A 21,398-nucleotide genomic window follows, 5' to 3' on the forward strand; every position below is an offset into this window, starting at 1 on the left:
GGCCGCTGTGGGTTGTCGCTATCACTACTTCTGTGGGCTGTCACTGCTGCTGTGGACTGTCGCTGTCACTGCTGCTGTGGGCTGTCGCTGTCACTACTGCTGGGGGCCGCTATGGGCCGTCACTACTGCTGGGGGCCGCTATGGGCCGTCACTACTGCTGGGGGCCGCTGGGGGCCGTCACTACTGCTGGGGGCCGCTGGGGGCCGTCACTACTGCTGGGGGCCGCTGGGGGCCGTCACTACTGCTGGGGGCCGCTGGGGGCCGTCACTACTGCTGGGGGCCGCTGTGGGCCGTCACTACTGCTGGGGGCCGCTGTGGGCCGTCACTACTGCTGGGGGCCGCTGTGGGCCGTCACTACTGCTGGGGGCCGCTGTGGGCCGTCACTACTGCTGGGGGCCGCTGTGGGCCGTCACTACTGCTGGGGGCCGTCACTGCTGCTGTGGGCTGTCGCTATCACTACTGCTTGGGGCCGCTTTGGGCTGTCGCTGTCACTACTGCTGGGGGCCGCTTTGGGCTGTCGCTGTCACTACTGCTGGGGGCCGCTTTGGGGTGTCGCTGTCACTACTGCTGGGGGCCGCTTTGGGCTGTCACGACTGCTGGGGGCCGCTGTGGGTTGTCACTACTTCTGTGGGCTGTCGCTGTCACTACTACTGTGGGCTGTCACTACTGCTGGGGGCCGCTGTGGGCTGTCGCTGTCACTACTGCTGTGGGCTGTCACTGCTGCTGTGGGCTGTCGCTGTCACTACTGCTGTGGGCTGTCGCTGTCACTACTGCTGTGGGCTGTCGCTGTCACTACTGCTGTGGGCCGCTTTGGGCTGTCGCTGTCACTGCTGCTGGGGGCCGCTTTGGGCCGTCACTACTGCTGGGGGCCGCTGTGGGCCGTCACTACTGCTGGGGGCCGCTGTGGGCCGTCACTACTGCTGGGGGCCGTCACTACTGCTGGGGGCCGCTGGGGGCCGTCACTACTGCTGGGGGCCGCTGGGGGCCGTCACTACTGCTGGGGGCCGCTGTGGGCCGTCACTACTGCTGGGGGCCGCTGTGGGCCGTCACTACTGCTGGGGGCCGCTGTGGGCCGTCACTACTGCTGGGGTCCGCTGTGGGCCGTCACTACTGCTGGGGGCCGCTGTGGGCCGTCACTACTGCTGGGGGCCGCTGTGGGCCGTCACTACTGCTGGGGGCCGCTGTGGGCCGTCACTACTGCTGGGGGCCGCTGTGGGCCGTCACTACTGCTGGGGGCCGTCACTGCTGCTGTGGGCTGTCGCTATCACTACTGCTTGGGGCCGCTTTGGGCTGTCGCTGTCACTACTGCTGGGGGCCGCTTTGGGCTGTCGCTGTCACTACTGCTGGGGGCCGCTTTGGGGTGTCGCTGTCACTACTGCTGGGGGCCGCTTTGGGCTGTCACGACTGCTGGGGGCCGCTGTGGGTTGTCACTACTTCTGTGGGCTGTCGCTGTCACTACTACTGTGGGCTGTCACTACTGCTGGGGGCCGCTGTGGGCTGTCGCTGTCACTACTGCTGTGGGCTGTCACTGCTGCTGTGGGCTGTCGCTGTCACTACTGCTGTGGGCTGTCGCTGTCACTACTGCTGTGGGCTGTCGCTGTCACTACTGCTGTGGGCCGCTTTGGGCTGTCGCTGTCACTGCTGCTGGGGGCCGCTTTGGGCTGTCGCTGTCACTACTGCTGGGGGCCGCTTTGGGCTGTCGCTGTCACTACTGCTGGGGGCCGTCACTACTGCTGGGGGCCGTCACTACTGCTGGGGGCCGTCACTACTGCTGTGGGCCGTCACTACTGCTGTGGGCCGTCACTGCTGCTGTGGGCCGTCACTGCTGCTGGGGGCCGCTGTGGGCCGTCACTACTGCTGGGGGCCGCTGTGGGCCGTCACTACTGCTGGGGGCCGCTGTGGGCCGTCACTACTGCTGGGGGCCGCTGTGGGCCGTCACTACTGCTGGGGGCCGCTGTGGGCCGTCACTACTGCTGGGGGCCGCTGTGGGCCGTCACTACTGCTGGGGGCCGCTGTGGGCCGTCACTACTGCTGGGGGCCGCTGTGGGCCGTCACTACTGCTGGGGGCCGCTTTGGGCTGTCGCTGTCACTACTGCTGGGGGCCGCTGTGGGCTGTCGCTGTCACTACTGCTGGGGGCCGCTGTGGGCTGTCTCTACTTCTGGGGGCCGCTGTGGACTGTCGCTGTCACTACTGCTGGGGGCCGCTGTGCACTGTCACTACTGCTGGGGGCCACTGTGGGCTGTCACTACTGCTGGGGGCCGCTGTGGGTTGTCGCTATCACTACTTCTGTGGGCTGTCACTGCTGCTGTGGACTGTCGCTGTCACTGCTGCTGTGGGCTGTCGCTGTCACTACTGCTGGGGGCCGCTATGGGCCGTCACTACTGCTGGGGGCCGCTATGGGCCGTCACTACTGCTGGGGGCCGCTATGGGCCGTCACTACTGCTGGGGGCCACTTTGGGCTGTCGCTGTCACTACTTCTGTGGGCTGTCACTGCTGCTGTGGACTGTCGCTGTCACTGCTGCTGTGGGCTGTCGCTGTCACTACTGCTGGGGGCCGCTATGGGCCGTCACTACTGCTGGGGGCCGCTATGGGCCGTCACTACTGCTGGGGGCCGCTATGGGCCGTCACTACTGCTGGGGGCCGCTATGGGCCGTCACTACTACTGGGGGCCGCTATGGGCCGTCACTACTACTGGGGGCCGCTATGGGCCGTCACTACTGCTGGGGGCCGCTTTGGGCTGTCGCTGTCACTACTGCTGGGGGCCGCTTTGGGCTGTCGCTGTCACTACTGCTGGGGGCCGCTTTGGGCTGTCGCTGTCACTACTGCTGGGGGCCGCTTTGGGCTGTCACCCCTGCTGGGGGCCGCTATGGACCGTCACTACTGCTGGGGGCCGCTGTGGACTGTCGTTGTCACTACTGCTGGGGGCTGTTTTGGGCTGTCACTACTGCTGGGGGCTGTTTTGGGCTGTCGCTGTCACTACTGCTGGGGGCTGTTTTGGGCTGTCGCTGTCACTACTGCTGGGGGCCGCTTTGGGCTGTCGCTGTCACTACTGCTGGGGGCCGCTTTGGGCTGTCGCTGTCACTACTGCTGGGGGCCGCTTTGGGCTGTCGCTGTCACTACTGCTGGGGGCCGCTTTGGGCTGTCGCTGTCACTACTGCTGGGGGCCGCTTTGGGCTGTCGCTGTCACTACTGCTGGGGGCCGCTTTGGGCTGTCGCTGTCACTACTGCTGGGGGCCGCTTTGGGCTGTCGCTGTCACTACTGCTGGGGGCCGCTTTGGGCTGTCGCTGTCACTACTGCTGGGGGCCGCTTTGGGCTGTCGCTGTCACTACCACTACTGCTGGGGGCCGCTTTGGGCTGTCGCTGTCACTACCACTACTGCTGGGGGCCGCTTTGGGCTGTCGCCGTCACTACTGCTGGGGGCCGCTATGGGCCGTCACTACTGCTGGGGGCCGCTATGGGCTGTCACTACTGCTGGGGGCCGCTATGGGCCATCACTACTGCTGGGGGCCGCTGTGGACTGTCGCTGTCACTACTGCTGGGGGCTGCTGTGCACTGTCACTACTGCTGGGGGCCGCTGTGGGCTGTCACTACTGCTGGGGGCCGCTGTGGGCTGTCACTACTGCTGGGGGCCGCTGTGGGCTGTCACTACTGCTGGGGGCCGCTGTGCGCTGTCATTACTGCTGGGGGCCACTGTGCGCTGTCACTACTGCTGAGGGCCGCTGTGGGCTGTCACTACTGCTGGGGGCCGCTGTGGGCTGTCACTACTGCTGGGGGCCGCTGTGCGCTGTCATTACTGCTGGGGGCCGCTGTGCGCTGTCACTACTGCTGAGGGCCGCTGTGGGCTGTCACTACTGCTGAGGGCCGCTGTGGGCTGTCACTACTGCTGAGGGCCGCTGTGGGCTGTCACTACTGCTGGGGGCCGCTGTGGGCTGTTGCTGTCACTGCTGCTGGGGGCCGCTGTGGACTGTCGCTGTCACTGCTGCTGGGGGCCGCTGTGGACTGTCGCTGTCACTGCTGCTGGGGGCCGCTGTGGACTGTCGCTGTCACTGCTGCTGGGGGGCCGCTGTGGACTGTCGCTGTCACTGCTGCTGGGGGGCCGCTGTGGACTGTCGCTGTCACTGCTGCTGGGGGCCGCTGTGGACTGTCGCTGTCACTGCTGCTGGGGGCCGCTGTGGGCTGTCACTGCTGCTGGGGGCCGCTGTGGGCTGTCACTGCTGCTGGGGGCCGCTGTGGGCTGTCACTGCTGCTGGGGGCCGCTGTGGGCTGTCACTGCTGCTGGGGGCCGCTGTGGGCTGTCACTGCTGCTGGGGGCCGCTGTGGGCTGTCACTGCTGCTGGGGGCCGCTGTGGGCTGTCACTGCTGCTGGGGGCCGCTGTGGGCTGTCACTGCTGCTGGGGGCCGCTGTGGGCTGTCACTGCTGCTGGGGGCCGCTGTGGGCTGTCACTGCTGCTGGGGGCCGCTGTGGGCTGTCACTGCTGCTGGGGGCCGCTGTGGGCTGTCACTGCTGCTGGGGGCCGCTGTGGGCTGTCACTGCTGCTGGGGGCCGCTGTGGGCTGTCACTGCTGCTGGGGGCCGCTGTGGGCTGTCACTGCTGCTGGGGGCCGCTGTGGGCTGTCGCTGTCACTACTGCTGGGGGCCGCTGTGGGCTGTCGCTGTCACTACTGCTGGGGGCCGCTTTGGGGTGTCGCTGTCACTACTATTGGGGGCCGCTTTGGGGTGTCGCTGTCACTACTGCTGGGGGCCGCTTTGGGGTGTCGCTGTCACTACTGCTGGGGGCCGCTTTGGAGTGTCGCTGTCACTACTGCTGGGGGCCGCTTTGGGGTGTCGCTGTCACTACTGCTAGGGGCCGCTTTGGGGTGTCGCTGTCACTACTACTGTGGGCTGTCACTACTGCTGGGGGCCGCTGTGGGCTGTCACTACTTCTGGGGGCCGCTGTGGGCTGTCGCTGTCACTACTACTGTGGGCTGTCACTACTGCTGAGGACCACTGTGGGCTGTCGCTGTCACTACTACTGTGGGCTGTCACTACTGCTGGGGGCCGCTGTGGGCTGTCACTACTGCTGGGGGCTGTCACTACTTCTGGGGGCCGCTGTGGGCTGTCGATGTCACTACTACTGTGGGCTGTCACTACTGCTGGTGGCCGCTGTCGGCTGTCGCTGTCACTACTGCTGGGGGCAGCTGTGGGCTGTTACTACTGCTGGGGGCCGCTGTGGGCTGTCGCTGTCACTACTGCTGTGGGCCGTCACTGCTGCTGTGTGCTGTCGCTACTGCTTGGGGCCGCTTTGGGCTGTCGCTGTCACTACTGCTGGGGGCCGCTTTGGGCTGTCGCTGTCACTACTGCTGGGGGCCACTTTGGGCTGTCGCTGTCACTACTGCTGGGGGCCGCTTTGGGCTGTCGCTGTCACTACTGCTGGGGACCGCTGTGGGCTGTCACTACTTCTGTGGGCTGTCACTGCTTCTGGGGGCCGCTGTGGGCTGTCGCTGTCACTACTGCTGTGGGCTGTCACTACTGCTGGGGGCCGCTGTGGGCTGTCACTACTGCTGGGGGCCGCTGTGGGCTGTCACTACTGCTGGGGGCCGCTGTGGGCTGTAGGCCGTCACTACTGCTGTGGGCCGCTGTGGGCCGTCGCTGCTGCTGTGGGCCGTCGCTGCTGCTGTGGGCCGTCGCTGCTGCTGTGGGCCGCTGTGGGCCGTCGCTGCTGCTGTGGGCCGCTGTGGGCCGTCGCTGCTGCTGTGGGCCGCTGTGGGCCGTCGCTGCTGCTGTGGGCCGCTGTGGGCCGTCGCTGCTGCTGTGGGCCGCTGTGGGCCGTCGCTGCTGCTGTGGGCCGCTGTGGGCCGTCGCTGCTGCTGTGGGCCGCTGTGGGCCGTCGCTGCTGCTGTGGGCCGCTGTGGGCCGTCGCTGCTGCTGTGGGCCGCTGTGGGCCGTCGCTGCTGCTGTGGGCCGTCGCTGCTGCTGTGGGCCGTCGCTGCTGCTGTGGGCCGTCGCTGCTGCTGTGGGCCGTCGCTGCTGCTGTGGGCCGTCGCTGCTGCTGTGGGCCGTCGCTGCTGCTGTGGGCCGTCGCTGCTGCTGTGGGCCGCCGCTGCTGCTGTGGGCCGCTGTGGGCCGTCGCTGCCGCTGTGGGCCGTCGCTGCTGCTGGGGGCCGCTGTGGGCCGTCGCTGCTGCTGGGGGCCGCTGTGGGCCGTCGCTGTCACTACTGCTGGGGGCCGCTGTGGGCTGTTACTACTGCTGGGGGCCGCTGTGGGCTGTTGCTGTCACTACTGCTGTGGGCCGTCACTGCTGCTGTGTGCTGTCGCTACTGCTTGGGGCCGCTTTGGGCTGTCGCTGTCACTACTGCTGGGGGCCGCTTTGGGCTGTCGCTGTCACTACTGCTGGGGGCCACTTTGGGCTGTCGCTGTCACTACTGCTGGGGGCCGCTTTGGGCTGTCGCTGTCACTACTGCTGGGGACCGCTGTGGGCTGTCACTACTTCTGTGGGCTGTCACTGCTTCTGGGGGCCGCTGTGGGCTGTCGCTGTCACTACTGCTGTGGGCTGTCACTACTGCTGGGGGCCGCTGTGGGCTGTCACTACTGCTGGGGGCCGCTGTGGGCTGTCACTACTGCTGGGGGCCGCTGTGGGCTGTAGGCCGTCACTACTGCTGTGGGCCGCTGTGGGCCGTCGCTGCTGCTGTGGGCCGTCGCTGCTGCTGTGGGCCGTCGCTGCTGCTGTGGGCCGCTGTGGGCCGTCGCTGCTGCTGTGGGCCGCTGTGGGCCGTCGCTGCTGCTGTGGGCCGCTGTGGGCCGTCGCTGTTGCTGTGGGCCGCTGTGGGCCGTCGCTGCTGCTGTGGGCCTCTGTGGGCCGTCGCTGCTGCTGTGGGCCGCTGTGGGCCGTCGCTGCTGCTGTGGGCCGCTGTGGGCCGTCGCTGCTGCTGTGGGCCGCTGTGGGCCGTCGCTGCTGCTGTGGGCCGCTGTGGGCCGTCGCTGCTGCTGTGGGCCGTCGCTGCTGCTGTGGGCCGCTGTGGGCCGTCGCTGCTGCTGTGGGCCGCTGTGGGCCGTCGCTGCTGCTGTGGGCCGCTGTGGGCCGTCGCTGCTGCTGTGGGCCGCTGTGGGCCGTCGCTGCTGCTGTGGGCCGCTGTGGGCCGTCGCTGCTGCTGTGGGCCGCTGTGGGCCGTCGCTGCTGCTGTGGGCCGCTGTGGGCCGTCGCTGCTGCTGTGGGCCGCTGTGGGCCGTCGCTGCTGCTGTGGGCCGCTGTGGGCCGTCGCTGCTGCTGTGGGCCGCTGTGGGCCGTCGCTGCTGCTGTGGGCCGCTGTGGGCCGTCGCTGCTGCTGTGGGCCGCTGTGGGCCGTCGCTGCTGCTGTGGGCCGCTGTGGGCCGTCGCTGCTGCTGTGGGCCGCTGTGGGCCGTCGCTGCTGCTGTGGGCCGCTGTGGGCCGTCGCTGCTGCTGTGGGCCGCTGTGGGCCGTCGCTGCTGCTGTGGGCCGTCGCTGCTGCTGTGGGCCGTCGCTGCTGCTGTGGGCCGTCGCTGCTGCTGTGGGCCGTCGCTGCTGCTGTGGGCCGTCGCTGCTGCTGTGGGCCGTCGCTGCTGCTGTGGGCCGTCGCTGCTGCTGTGGGCCGTCGCTGCTGCTGTGGGCCGTCGCTGCTGCTGTGGGCCGTCGCTGCTGCTGTGGGCCGTCGCTGCTGCTGTGGGCCGTCGCTGCTGCTGTGGGCCGTCGCTGCTGCTGGGGGCCGCTGTGGGCCGTCGCTGCTGCTGGGGGCCGCTGTGGGCCGTCGCTGCTGCTGGGGGCCGCTGTGGGCCGTCGCTGCTGCTGGGGGCCGCTGTGGGCCGTCGCTGCTGCTGGGGGCCGCTGGGGGCCGTCGCTGCTGCTGGGGGCCGCTGGGGGCCGTCGCTGCTGCTGGGGGCCGCTGGGGGCCGTCGCTGCTGCTGGGGGCCGCTGGGGGCCGTCGCTGCTGCTGGGGGCCGTCGCTGCTGCTGGGGGCCGCTGGGGGCCGTCGCTGCTGCTGGGGGCCGCTGGGGGCCGTCGCTGCTGCTGGGGGCCGCTGGGGGCCGTCGCTGCTGCTGGGGGCCGCTGGGGGCCGTCGCTGCTGCTGGGGGCCGCTGTGGGCCGTCGCTGCTGCTGGGGGCCGCTGTGGGCCGCCGCTGCTGCTGGGGGCCGCCGCTGCTGCTGGGGGCCGCTGTGGGCCGTCGCTGTCACTACTGCTGGGGGCCGCTGTAATTCCCGCTGAGCACGTTCTGCGGTATTTCCGCATCCTAATCGCTGTCACCATCCGCACGCTGCCTATTGTCAGGCTGTCCGGTCCTTTTTAGAACGAGGGGGGTAAAGTCATACGTGGTGATAAGCCCCGCCCCTGACATGTTGGCACTTTAATTGGGTTTTGGTTATAAAAGGTTTGTCATCACTGATTTAGGGGGTGCCCATGTGTGAAAGGGGGCTGTGAGTGAATATAGGGGGGTGGTGGGTGTATATAGGGTGTTTCCATGTGTGAGAGAGGGCTGCTGGTGTTTATAAAGGGGCTCTGGGTGTATATAGGTGCCTGCGGGTGAATATAGGGGGGCTGCAGGTGGATTTAGGGTGAGTCCCTGCGTGATAGGGGGCCTGCGGATGTATATAGGGGGTGTCCATGTGTGAGGAGGGGCTGCGGGTGTATATAGAGGAGCTGCGGATGTTTATAGGGGGTGTCACTGTGTAAGATGGGGGCTGGTGGTGGATATAGGGGGTGTCCCTGCGTGATAGGGGGCCTGCGGATGTATCTAGGGGGTGTCCATGTGTGAGGAGGGGCTGCGGGAGTATTTGGAGGAGCTGTAGGTGTATATAGGGGGTGTCCATGTGTGAGGAGGAGCTGCACGTGTATATAGAGGAGCTGCGGGTGTATATAGAGGAGCTGTGGGTGTATATAGAGGAGCTGCGGGTGTATATAAGGGGTGTCCATGTGAGGAGGAGCTGCGGGTGTATATAGGGGGTGTCACAGTAAGACAGGGGCTGTGGGTGGATATAGGGGGGTCCATTTGTGAGAGGAGGCCTGTGGGTGTGTGTATATAGGGGGTCCAGGTATATATAGGTGATGTCCATGTGTGAGAAGGGGGCTGTGGGTGGATATAGGGGGCTTCAGGTATATATAGGTGATGTCCATGTGTGAGAAGGGGGCTGTGGGTGGATATAGGGGGCTTCAGGTATATATAGGTGATGTCCATGTGTGAGAAGGGGGCTGTGGGTGGATATAGGGGGCTTCAGGTGTATATAGGGGGGTGTCCCTGTGTGAGGGGGAGTGGGGCTGTGGGTGTATATAGGAGCTCCAGGTGTATGTAGGGGGTGTCCATGTGTGAGAGGAGGGCTGCGGGTGAATATAGGGGGTGTCCCTGCGTGAGGAAGGGCTGCTGGTGTGTGTATAGTGGGGTGCCCATGTGTGGGTGGGGGGGGCTCTGGGTGTATATAGTGGGGTGCCCATGTGTGGGTGGGGGGGGCTCCGGATGTATATAGGGGGGTGCCCATGTGTGGGTGGGGGGGGCTCCGGATGTATATAGGGGGGTGCCCATGTGTGGGTGGGGGGGGCTCTGGGTGTATATAGTGGGGTGCCCATGTGTAAGGAGGACTGCAGGTGTATATCAGGGGGTGCCCATGTGTAAGGGGCTCCGGATGTATATAGGGGGGTGCCCGTGTGTGGGTGGGGGGGGCTCTGGGTGTATATAGTGGGGTGGCCATGTGTAAGGGGGGGCTTCGGGTTCTCATGAGGGGTGCAGACAGGTAGCTGCAGACTCTACTGGCTCGGCGTCCATCAATAATGGCTGCTGTTCGTGGATCTTGTTGTGACGGCGGTCTCTGTTGGATCTGGCGCGGACGAGCGGAAAGCAGACAACCCCATTATAGTCAGTGGGGGCCGCCGGCGCCTTGCCTTTGCCGTCATAAGAAGGAGCCATTCAGCCGCTGGGATTCCCCCGTTCCTGGTCCCTGAACGGAGCCCCCGCCGCTGATATGAGACCACCCTTGTGTTACGGACCCTCTCTTCCTGAACAGTTAACCCCTTAGTGACCACCAGGACGTTAAGGAATGGTCTAGTATGTAGAAGGGCGGCCGCGCGGGCGTATCTATGCGCATTTTCCCGCCTGCGATACAAGACGCAGCATGCTGTACTTCTGCATGCATTTGCTCTCCATAGGTCTCCACAGAAGTGCGCAGATGTGCTCGCAATACGTAAGACTGCGCACAATTCAGGGCGAAGAAGAAGACCTCTCATGTGGGCAGCCATTAAATCGGGGCGCAGTTGTGTCCCGCGCAGAACGAACCTGCTGAAAGGGTCAAGAAAAAAACCTCATTCACGCCGCAAATACGTTGTACCAAGGCACGCGCCATTTCACATACGCCCGCGTGAAACCGCTCTCGGACTCTTAAGATGTGCCTGGTTTATTAACCCTTTCCCGCTATAGAGCGTACATTTCCGTCCTGTGGGGGCGGGGTCTGTATGAACGGAGATCGCGCGGCTGTTAACCATTGTGATAGCGGCATTTAAATCCATACGACCCTGTAGGGGGCGATGCCAGTCAGCCATGCGGGTGTCGGGGCAGACCGCCCGATCGCAGTCTGATGGAATGCTGTGGAGTAGTTGGGCCCCGTGGGGACTAAAAACAATTGTACAAATGAGAACCGCAAAGTTTTACTAATTGTTGAAGGGGAAAAAAAGTACCGTATTTTCCGTCGTGTAAGATGACTTTTTAACCCTCCAAAGTCGGGGATACGGTGTAGAGAAAAAGTCAGTACTCCGCTCCCACGGCGCTGCTGCAGGCTGGCCGCCCTCCTCCACGCCGACAGAGCATTGCTTTCTGGAGGCGGGGCTTGAATGCCCCACCTACAGAAAGCTAATGCTCTGATTGGCTAACTCAGCGCCGCGTCAGCCAATGAAAGAAGTAAGACGCACTGAAAGATGGCGGAGGGCACAGGAAAAATCGAAAATGGGGGAAAGGGGCGTCCTCATTAAGTCGTTAAAGGCGGCATCGCCCTATTCTACACCGCTCTTAACTCGTCTAGTGAGCTGCGCCAAATTAATCATTCAGATGCCTTTGGATTTGTTCTCTAATGTTGTGTAGTAAGCTGTGTGCGCCAGTGTGTGGTGCTAGCGCTCCTCATATGACAACGTGGGAGATCGATGTTAGAAAAGATGTCCGTTATACACGGGCTTGGAGCGTGGGATATTGTGCAGCACACAAGGGGTTAAGGTCTCGCAGTGAGTCACAGGACTGTAAATCTAATGCTGCAGAGTAAGAACCCTTCAGAAGCGGAAGGGTTAATAGTTGGTTTTTATCGATTAACAAAATGCAAAGAGACTGAAGAAAAGAGTGATGTAAGCCATCAGTATCCGGGGGGCGCCGTCACCTCCGCCAGGTGTGGGATTAACCAGTTATACCAAACAGCTCAGGAGGATCACATGGGATGAAACAGTCATTAACTCAGAACTGGCTGCTACAAGGGTGAGGTTGTGGAAGACAGTACACAGATCACACATCATGCCAAGACTGAGCACAGCACTAAGACACAAAGTGGTTACAGCATCAGATAGGCAGCAGGAGCTCTGGACTGAGGAGTCAGAATGTGAAATAGTTGGCTGTAATGGAAGGTAGTTTAAGTGAAGGGCTGGAGAGCGGTACAATAATGAGTGTCTGCAGGCAGCAGTGAAGCACGGTGGAGAGCGGTATAATAATGAGTGTCTGCAGGCAGCAGTGAAGCATGGTGGAGAGCAGCACAATAGTGAGTGTCTGCAGGCAGCAGTGAAGCATGGTGGAGAGCAGCACAATAGTGAGTGTCTGCAGGCAGCAGTGAAGCATGGTGGAGAGCAGTACAATAATGAGTGTCTGCAGGCAACAGTGAAGCATGGTGGAGAGCGGTACAATAATGAGTGTCTGCAGGCAGCAGTGAAGCATAGGGGAGAGGGTACAATAATGAGTGTCTGCAGGCAGTAGTGAAGCATGGTGGAGAGCGATACAATAATGAGTGTCCGCAGGCAGCAGTGAAGCATGGTGGAGAGCAGCACAATAGTGAGTGTCCGCAGGCAGCAGTGAAGCATGGTGGAGAGCAGCACAATAGTGAGTGTCCGCAGGCAGCAGTGAAGCATGGTGGAGAGCAGCACAATAGTGAGTGTCCACAGGCAGCAGTGAAGCATGGTGGAGAGCAGTACAATAGTGAGTGTCTGCAGGCAGCAGTGAAGCATGATGGAGAGCGGTACAATAATGAGTGTCCACAGGCAGCAGTGAAGCATGGTGGAGAGCGGTACAATAATGAGTGTTTTTCTCTTGTTCAGTAACTTTTTGTATTTTGGTAATTTAAAAAACTATTAACCCTTCTACCACTAAAGCATTCCTAAGGCTCACTTACACGCAAAAACAATCTTTCAAAGGCTTGAAAGATTGACAGTTCTAGCGATCATATTGCATAAAGTATTAATGTGCTCTAATGCCCATTAGCACTTTATCAGCTTCATTTACATATAAATGAGTCCCCAGCAGCTGTTTGCAAATCCCAGCATGTGGTCTGGACTTTGCACTCAGCTGCATTTCCTTCACAAGGGCTGCTGGCAGCGGTCAGCTGAATACAATGTAATCGGCTGCTCCTGTGGACAACACAGTGTGCGGTTCCTGCTCTCTCTCCAGCTGAACAATGGATTTTATGCTCACCTAAAAAATCATTGTTCAGCCCAAGAGTGAAAGATGAAAGCTTTTACACGCAACAATTATCCCTCAAAAGCCATTGTTTGATTGAAATTTGAGCGATAATCGTTGCGTGTAAATGGGGCTTTACTCTGCAGCATCATATCCACACCTGCCTAACATTGTACATCTCAGCTCTGACCTTCTATCTGATCCTTACAGACTGGGGAAGCCGTTGCCCTGAAAAAAGTGGCGCTAAGAAAACTGGAGGAAGGGATTCCAAACCAGGCACTGCGGGAGATCAAGGCGCTGCGCGAGATCGAAGACAACCCATACGTGAGTCCCCTTCCTCTTCTGCCCCCTAGTGGTTCCTATGCTGTCTTCCTCTTTTTTCGTCTTGTGGTGGTACTGGGACTTACCTAGTGGCGGCTCTGTCTCCCGTCGTGTTTCTCTAAGCCCCACTGGCGTCTTTGTCTCCGATCACCTTCCTCTTCTGCCTCCTAGTGGTGTGTCTGTTGCTTTCTTCTGCCCCCTAGTGGTGGCTCTGTCTCCTCTCACCTCCCTCTTCTGCCCCTAGTGGTGGCTCTGTTGCTTTCCTCTTCTTCTGTCAAATGGTGGTTCTGTCACTTTTCTCTAACCCGTAGTGGTGGCTCTGTCTCCTGTCACCTCCCTTTTCTGCCCTCTATGTTGACTCTGTCGCTTTCTTCTGCCCCCTAGTGGTGGCTCTGTCTCCTGTCGGCTTCCTCTTCTGCCCTCTAAGGTGGCTCAATCGTTTTCTTCTGGCCACTTATGGTGGCTCTGTCGTCTGTCACATTTTTCCTCTGGCACCTAGTGATGGTTCTGTCTCCAGCCACCTTCCTCTTCTGCCCCCTAGTGGTTGCTCTGTTGCCTTCCTCTTCCTCTGACTTGTGCTGGCTATGTCACTTATCTCTAACCAGTAGTGGTGGCTCTGTCTACTGTCGCCTTTCTCTGCTGCCCTCTAGTAGTGGCTCTTTTGCTTTCTTCTGCCCTCTGGTGGTAGCTCTATTTTCTGTTACCTTCCTCTTCTGCCTCCTAGTGGTGGCTCTGTCGTCGTTGTTGTTTTTTTTTATCCCCCTAGTCGTGGCTCTGTCTGCTGTCCCCTTCCTCTTTTCCCCCATAGTAATGGCTCTGTCGCATTCTTCTTGTGGCACTGTCTCCTGTCTCCTTCCTCTTCTGCCCCCTACTGTTGGCTCTGTCGCTTTCTTCTGCCCCCTACTGGTGGCAGTGCCTTCTGTCACATTCCTCTTCTGCCCCAGGTGGTGGCTCTGTCAGTTTTTTATGCCCCCCTATTGGTGGCTCTATTGCCTTCCTCCTTTGGCCCCTCGTGGTGGCTCTGCCTCCTGTCTCCTTCCTCTTCTGCCTTTTAGTGCTGGCTCTATCGCTTTCTTCTGCCCCATATTGGTGGCTCTATCATTTTCTTCTGCTCCCTAGTCATGGCTCTGTCTCCTGTCACCTTTCTCTTCTGCCTGTATTAGTGGCTCTGGCATTTCCTCTTCTGCCCCGTAGTGGTGGGTCTGTCTCCTGTCACCTTCCGTTTCTGCCCCCTAGTGGTGGCTCTTTCCCTTTTTTATGCCCCCTTGTGATGGCTCTGTCGCTTTCTTCTGCCCAATAGTGCTGGCTGTATTGCTTTCTTCTGTCCCCTAGTGTTGGCTCTCTCCTGTCACCTTCCTCTTCTGCCACCTGGTGGTGGTTCTTTCTTTTCTTCTGTCCCCTAGTGGTGGCTCTGTCTCCTATCACCTTCCTCTTCTGCCTACTAGTGGTGACTCTGTCGCTTTTTTTTTTTCTGCTCGCTACTGATGGCTCTGTCTCCTTCCTCTTCTTCCCGCTAGTGGTGCCTCTGTCTCCTGTCACTTTCCTTTTTTGCCCCCTAGTGGTGGCTCTGTCACTTTCCTCTGCCGGCTGTTGTAAGTTCTGTCTCTTTCTCCTGCCCCCTAGTGGTAGATCTGTCGCTTTATTCTGCCCCCTGGTTGTGGCTCGTTTGCTTTCTTCTGCCTCCTAGTAGTGGCTCTGTCTCTTGTCACCTTCCTTTTTTGCCCCATATTGGTAACTCTATCGCTTTCTTTTGCCCCCTAGTCATGGTTCTGTCTTCTGTCACCTTTCTCTTCTTCCCCCTAGTGGTGACTATATCGCTTTCTTCTGCCCGCTGATGGTAGTTCTATAACTTTCTTCTGCCCCCTAGTTGTTGCTCGTTTGCTTTCTTCTGCCTCCTAGTTCTGTCTCTTGTCACCTTTCTCTTCTGCCCCCCGAGTGGCGGCTCTATCGCTTTCTTCTCCCCCCCCCCCCCCCCGAGTGGCGGCTCTATCGCTTTCTTCTGCCTCCGAGTGGCGGCTCTATCGCTGTCTTCTGCCCCCACCCACACCCCCCTGCGAGTGGCGGTTCTATCACTTTCTTCTGCCTCCGAGTGGCGGCTCTATCGCTGTCTTCTGCCCCCACACCCCCCTGCGAGTGGCGGTTCTATCACTTTCTTCTGTCCTCCAGGGACGGCTCTATCGCTTTCTTCTGCCCCTGAGTGGCGGGTCTATCGCTTTCTTCTGCACCCACACCCCTGCGAGTGGCAGCTCTATCGCTGTCTTCTGTCCCCCAGGGGCGGCTTTATTGCTTTTTTGTGCCCCCCCCCCCCCCCGCGCCCGAGTGGCGGCTATATCGCTTTCTTCTGCCCCCCGAGTGGCGGCTCTATCGCTTTCTTCTGCCCCCCGAGTGGCGGCTCTATCGCTTTCTTCTCCTCCCCCCCCCCCCCCCCCCCGAGTGGCGGCTCTATCGCTTTCTTCTGCCCCCCGAGTGGCGGCTATATCGCTTTCTTCTGCCCCCCGAGTGGCGGCTATATCGCTTTCTTCTGCCCCCCGAGTGGCGGCTCTATCGCTTTCTTCTGCCCCCCGAGTGGCGGCTCTATCGCTGTCTTCTGCCCCCACCCACACCCTCCTGCGAGTGGCGGTTATATCACTTTCTTCTGTCCTCCAGGGACGGCTCTATCGCTTTCTTCTGCCCCCCCCCCTCTCAGGTGCCGGCTCTATTGCTTTCTTCTGTCCCTGAGTGGCGGGTCTATCGTTTTCTTCTGCCCCCCGAGTGGCGGCTCTATCGCTTTCTTCTGCCCCCCGAGTGGCGGCTCTATCGCTTTCTTCTGCCCCCGAGTGGCGGCTCTATCTTCTGTCACCTTCCTCTTCTGCCCCCTAGTCAGCAGGGTAGGCCTGGGGGGGTCTCATCACTCTCCCTTTATGTACTGCAGGTGGTGAAGCTCCGGGAGGTCTTCCCGCACGGCACCGGCTTCGTCCTGGTCTTCGAGTACATGCTCTCCGACCTCTCTGAGGTCATCAGGGACTCTGACCAGCTGCTCACCGAGGCGCAGGTGAAGGGCTACATGATGATGCTGCTGAAGGGGGTCAAGTTCTGCCATGAGAATTCCATCATGCATCGGGTGAGTACCCGTCGTCATGGCTACCTGTAGCCACCTATACACCTGAGTACTACTTACACAACATCCCCTAGTAGGACCTGAAGCCTGCCAACCTTCTCATCAGTTCCAGCGGGCTCCTGAAGATCGCCGACTTCGGCCTGGCACGAGTCTTTTCTAATGACAGCGGACGTCTATACAGTCATCAAGTAGCCACCAGGTCAGTCGGCGGCGCGCAGCCTGCAGCTCTACAACTTCTGCAGACTGTCACAACATGTCTACAGTCACAGATTGGAGAGCGGCTCTCCATAAGCAGTATAAAGGGACTCTGCTTTCAGTGAAGCTGCTCCTTTAAGAGGCCGTCCACACTGACACCCACCTAAGGTACAGACCTCTCAGGTGTGTCTGACTGCGGCTCAGTGTGGCCAGGATGAATGGATGCTGCAGTCGGTGTGAACCGGCTGTAACCAGAAGTCCAGAGGGGCGAGGAGCAGAACTCAGACTGCACACGGCCGCTAGCTCTCATCCAGGCCCATCTAACTGCTAAGATGCTATGGTCGAGCTGACCGCTGCATAGAAGTGGTTAGAAAGAAGGACGGGGCTCCCCCGTGTCATGTCAGCTGGAGGCCTGGGGAAGCCTTCACACATCATAGTACTTCTGTTACCCCAGCCTGTGGCAGTAGAACACAACGACTGCTGCGGCATAGTACACTGCAGGAGAGCAGGATTGTAGTAGTGATGAGGAGTCCAGGAATCCACCAATGTATCGGCTATCGCCGCACGGTATTAGTGATTGCATCAGTAAGGGGTAATAAGTTGGTGGTCTTCGCTCCGCTCTGTTTCTGCTTGCAGATGGTACCGAGCGCCGGAGCTGCTCTACGGAGCCCGCAAGTACGAGGAGGGGGTGGATCTGTGGTGAGTCCCGCGCCTCGTCCGCTGACCGCTGCAGCTGAAGGTTTGCTAACTGTGCTCTCGTCTCCAGGGCCGTCGGATGCATTTTTGGGGAGCTGCTGAATGGCTCCCCCCTCTTCCCCGGAGAAAATGACATTGAGCAGCTGTGCTGCGTGCTTCGGACGCTGGGGACCCCGAATGTTAAGACTTGGCCGGTGAGCGGGGCAGCATGTCGTGTAATTAGTTTGCACACCCTAAGTGATCACGGAGAGCGCCCCCCTTCTCTGGAGGACCCCGGCCCTTCCATATGCAGTCCATTGATTTCAGTGATACCTTCTATCCTCTGGGGGCGCTGCAGGGGGGCTACACACTCTCTGCAGTCCATTGATTTCAGTGATACCTTCTATCCTCTGGGGGCGCTGCAGGGGGGCTACACACTCTCTGCAGTCCATTGATTTCAGTGATACCTTCTATCCTCTGGGGGCGCTGCAGGGGGGCTACACACTCTCTGCAGTCCATTGATTTCAGTGATACCTTCTATCCTCTGGGGGCGCTGCAGGGGGGCTACACTCTCTGCAGTCCATTGACCTCAGCTTATGTTCTTCACTAGGCGCTCCTCCTGATTGGTTTCGTCTTCGTCTGTCGCGTTGCCTGACTTTTCTTTTCACACTTCAGGAAATCACAGAACTCCCGGATTACAACAAGATTTCCTTCAAGGAGCACCGTCCTCTCCCGCCGGAGCGCATCGTCTCGGACGCCCCCCCAGAGGCTGTGCAGCTCCTCATGCGCTTCCTGGTGTATCCGTCCAGCCAGCGGATTGGCGCAGCGGAGGTGAGTTCATGTACCTCGGCCTCCTGGAAGGTGCCAGCGCTCAGGGGCATTATCACCCTAATCCTCGCTGGAAATGGCGAATGCAGGTGATGATAGCCCCACACGGCCACCGACCGGCACTGAGCCACTGGTCACTCGCCTCTCACCTGTCGGAGTCGCTTGGTTTGTAGCAGAACTAAGAAGCGAGCGGCCATGTGACCGGAAGCCGCTCAGTCTGTGAACGGAGGCGGGCGGGAACTGTCCCCGGTCGCTCATTCACTTGTAGGAGTGTCGCTCCCGACCGTTGTCCTTCACATCTGACTACCTGCCGGGCCCACCGTCAGTCACCCCCCCCCCCCCCCCTTCATCCACCGCCATCACCGTGTGATCACTGCCAGCCCTTCTTCTCTTGCAGGCTCTTCTCCATCCATACTTTTTTCGGGAGCCTCTTCCTGCTCATCACTCGGAGCTGCCGATCCCCCAGAGAGGCGGAAGAAGAAACCGACAGCTTCAGCGAGAGTTCCATACAGAAGAACCCGTATGTGACAGCCTCGTGGAGCCGGGGGTCCTGAGCGACTACCTCCACGGACTCTGACTGTAATGCCATTACTGTAGGTAGGAGACCCTATACACCAAGAAGCTGTAGCCCCCCAGACTGACGGCTGGGGATCGGTCTCTGTAGTCCCCCATCCCTAAGCAGCGTGCGATGGGTGCTGGGGACTGAGGGCTGGGGATCAGTCTTGTACCCCCCCATCCCCAAGCAGCGTGCGGTGGGGACTGAGGGCTGGGGATTGGTCTCTGTAGCCCCCCATCCCCAAGCAGCGTGCGGTGGGGACTGAGGGCTGGGGATCGGTCTCTGTAGCCCCCCATCCCCAAGCAGCGTGCGGTGGGGACTGAGGGCTGGGGATCGGTCTCTGTAGCCCCCCCCCCCCCCCCCCCCATCCCCAAGCAGCGTGCGGTGGGGACTGAGGGCTGGGGATCGGTCTCTGTAGCCCCCCATCCCCAAGCAGCGTGCGGTGGGGACTGAGGGCTGGGGATTGGTCTCTGTAGCCCCCCCTCCCCAAGCAGCGTGCGGTGGGGACTGAGGGCTGGGGATCGGTCTCTGTAGCCCCCCACCCCTAAGCAGCGTGCCGTGGGGACTGAGGGCTGGGGATTGGTCTCTGTAGCCCCCCATCCCCAAGCAGCGTGCGGTGGGGACTGAGGGCTGGGGATCGGTCTCTGTAGCCCCCCCATCCCCAAGCAGCGTACGGTGGGGACTGAGGGCTGGGGATCGGTCTCTGTAGCCCCCCCATCCCCAAGCAGCGTACGGTGGGGACTGAGGGCTGGGGATCGGTCTCTGTAGCCCCCCCCTCCCCAAGCAGCGTGCGGTGGGGACTGAGGGCTGGGGATCGGTCTCTGTAGCCCCCCCATCCCCAAGCAGCGTGCGGTGGGGACTGAGGGCTGGGGATCGGTCTCTGTAGCCCCCCATCCCCAAGCAGCGTACGGTGGGGACTGAGGGCGGGGGATCGGTCTCTGTAGCCCCCCGCAGGAGACCCTGTGTTTGTTGAAGTCTTCTGCATATACAGCCTTGAGTTTCCTTTCTGCGCTCTTCTCCCTTTCCTGGTGAGCGGGACGGGCAGGGATGGGCACAGCGGGTTATCTGGGCGCCAGAGATAAGGATTACTGCGGGTCCCGGAGCTTCATGTCTCAGCACTTTGTGTGACAGCGCTGCGCGATGGATGACAGCACTTAACCCTTAACCTGCCAGTGCATCACTTGCGGACTGTCTTAGAAGAGCCGGCCTCCCCGTAGGAAGGGATATTACCGCCAGCGCGGTCTGTGAAGACCATCACAAGTCTCTGAACGCCCCATCACATGATCGCGGTGTCGCCCCGTAGCTATCAGGAATCGGAGATGAAAGTAAAGAATGTTAACACGTCTCGTATGGCTTTATTGGGGGCGGGGTTATGTGTCCTGCGCCGAAGACTCCACGCTATCCGTTCCTAGAACTGCTGATGGGAGGGGGTAATACAAAAAGTGGAATAACGGAGACTTATTAACGGTTTTCTGCATTTTCCTGATTTTTAATAAATAGTATAAAAAAAAGGGGGAAAAAAATCCATCCGGCCTGGCGTGTCACGAGGAAGACGCACAACGGATCTGACGAACGGAAGGAGAAAAGTGGAGCCGCGCCGGTGCCGGAAAATAGCTGGTCTAAAGGGTTAAAAAGCCTTGTCAATGTAAAGCGTGCGCCTGCACCTCAGCACCGCCCCTGCAGTGCGTGTCATCACCGGAGCGCCGCAGTGAAGGCCTGTCCGCACCCCAGAGCCCCGAAGGGCCCATCTGCCTGTTCACATGCGTTGCGTCCTCCGCCGCTCCCGCACAGGTAGACCTTCGGCTCGGCCGGAATCTGCGTAGATCTTGGTACATGAAGTCTGCATAAAATCCAAAAGCCGCGTTCTGCGCATGCGAATGGCCTTCCTGCAGCCCGTCTCAGGCTAACGCTCGTGCTTATCTGCGGCAGCGATCCTAGTCCTGACATGGTGACCATAACCAGGACGCCGGACACCCTGCAGTCCGGCCGATGGCGAGTGGCATCGCGCAGCCCATCGCTAGCGGCACCTATTGTCGCAACGCGCAGAATGTTCATGAGAATATTGGCCGTCTAGATGGAGTCCTTTATTCCTGCCTCTTCACAGTCACGTAACCCAACCCACAGGAGGACCCGAAATGGCTGACAACAGAGAACAACAGATGGAAGTAAACAGCGTGGTAGATGTAGACCAGAAGAGATTGCACACTCTTGGGTCCAGTAAGAAGTAGGTTAACGGCGAGTGCCTTGGCATCCTCTGTGGCCGGCCGGTGGCCGCCGTCCCCCTCCTCCCTGCTGGCTGATAACAGAGAACGATAGATGTAGACCAGGAGAGGTTGCAGTAGTGGGGCGCTGTGGGCCCCCCGAGGTCTCCTGCTTGCACACTGTTGGGTCCAGTAAGGAGGAGGTTAACAGCCAGTGCCTGGGCGTCCTCTGTGGCCAGCCAGTGGCCGCCGTCCCTCTCCTCCCTGCTGGCTGATAACAGAGAACGATAGATGTAGACTAGGAGAGGTTGCAGTATTGGGGGGCTGTGGGCCCCCGAGGTCTCCTGCCTGCACACTGTTGGGTCCACTAAGGAGGAGGTTAACAGCCAGTGCCTGGGCGTCCTCTGTGGCCGGCCGGTGGCCGCCGTCCCTCTCCTCCCTGCTGGCTGATAACAGAAAACAATAGATGTAGACCAGGAGAGGTTGCAGTATTGGGGGGCTGCGGGCCCCCCGAGGTCTCCTGCCTGCACACTGTTGGGTCCAGTAAGGAGGAGGTTAACAGCCAGTGCCTGGGCGTCCTCTGTGGCCGGCCGGTGGCCGCCGTCCCTCTCCTCCCTGCTGGCTGATAACAGAGAACGATAGATGTAGAATAGGAGAGGTTGCAGTATTGGGGGGCTGTGGGCCCCCCCGACGTCTCCTGCCTGCACACTGTTGGGTCCAGTAAGGAGGAGGTTAACAGCCAGTGCCTGGGCGTCCTCTGTGGCCGGCCGGTGGCCGCCGTCCCTCTCCTCCCTGCTGGCTGATAACAGAGAACGATAGATGTAGACTAGGAGAGGTTGCAGTATTGGGGGGCTGCGGGCCCCCCGACGTCTCCTGCCTGCACACTGTTGGGTCCAGTAAGGAGG

At 60.9% G+C, this 21,398-nt stretch overlaps 1 protein-coding gene across 2 annotated transcripts in view; it reads left to right on the forward strand.

Annotated features, from left to right (window-relative positions):
- The window catches only part of CDK20 (cyclin dependent kinase 20), a 59,527-nt gene that overhangs the window by 17,159 nt on the left and 20,970 nt on the right, over nt 1-21,398 (forward strand). The window contains exons 2-8 of one of the 2 annotated variants that reach the window (XM_066579956.1): nt 12,831-12,944; nt 15,853-16,041; nt 16,116-16,237; nt 16,870-16,932; nt 17,000-17,123; nt 17,584-17,739; nt 18,134-18,333. In XM_066579956.1, coding sequence (XP_066436053.1) covers nt 12,831-12,944; nt 15,853-16,041; nt 16,116-16,237; nt 16,870-16,932; nt 17,000-17,123; nt 17,584-17,739; nt 18,134-18,313 — 948 coding nt within the window. In that variant the 3' untranslated portion in view covers nt 18,314-18,333. Of the gene's footprint in view, nt 1-12,830; nt 12,945-15,852; nt 16,042-16,115; nt 16,238-16,869; nt 16,933-16,999; nt 17,124-17,583; nt 17,740-18,133; nt 18,653-21,398 lie in introns of those variants that run through there. The other variant, XM_066579957.1, reaches the window with a different exon arrangement.

The sequence above is a fragment of the Eleutherodactylus coqui genome, chromosome 10 (assembly GCF_035609145.1).
Source record: "Eleutherodactylus coqui strain aEleCoq1 chromosome 10, aEleCoq1.hap1, whole genome shotgun sequence".
Lineage (NCBI taxonomy): Eukaryota > Metazoa > Chordata > Amphibia > Anura > Eleutherodactylidae > Eleutherodactylus > Eleutherodactylus coqui.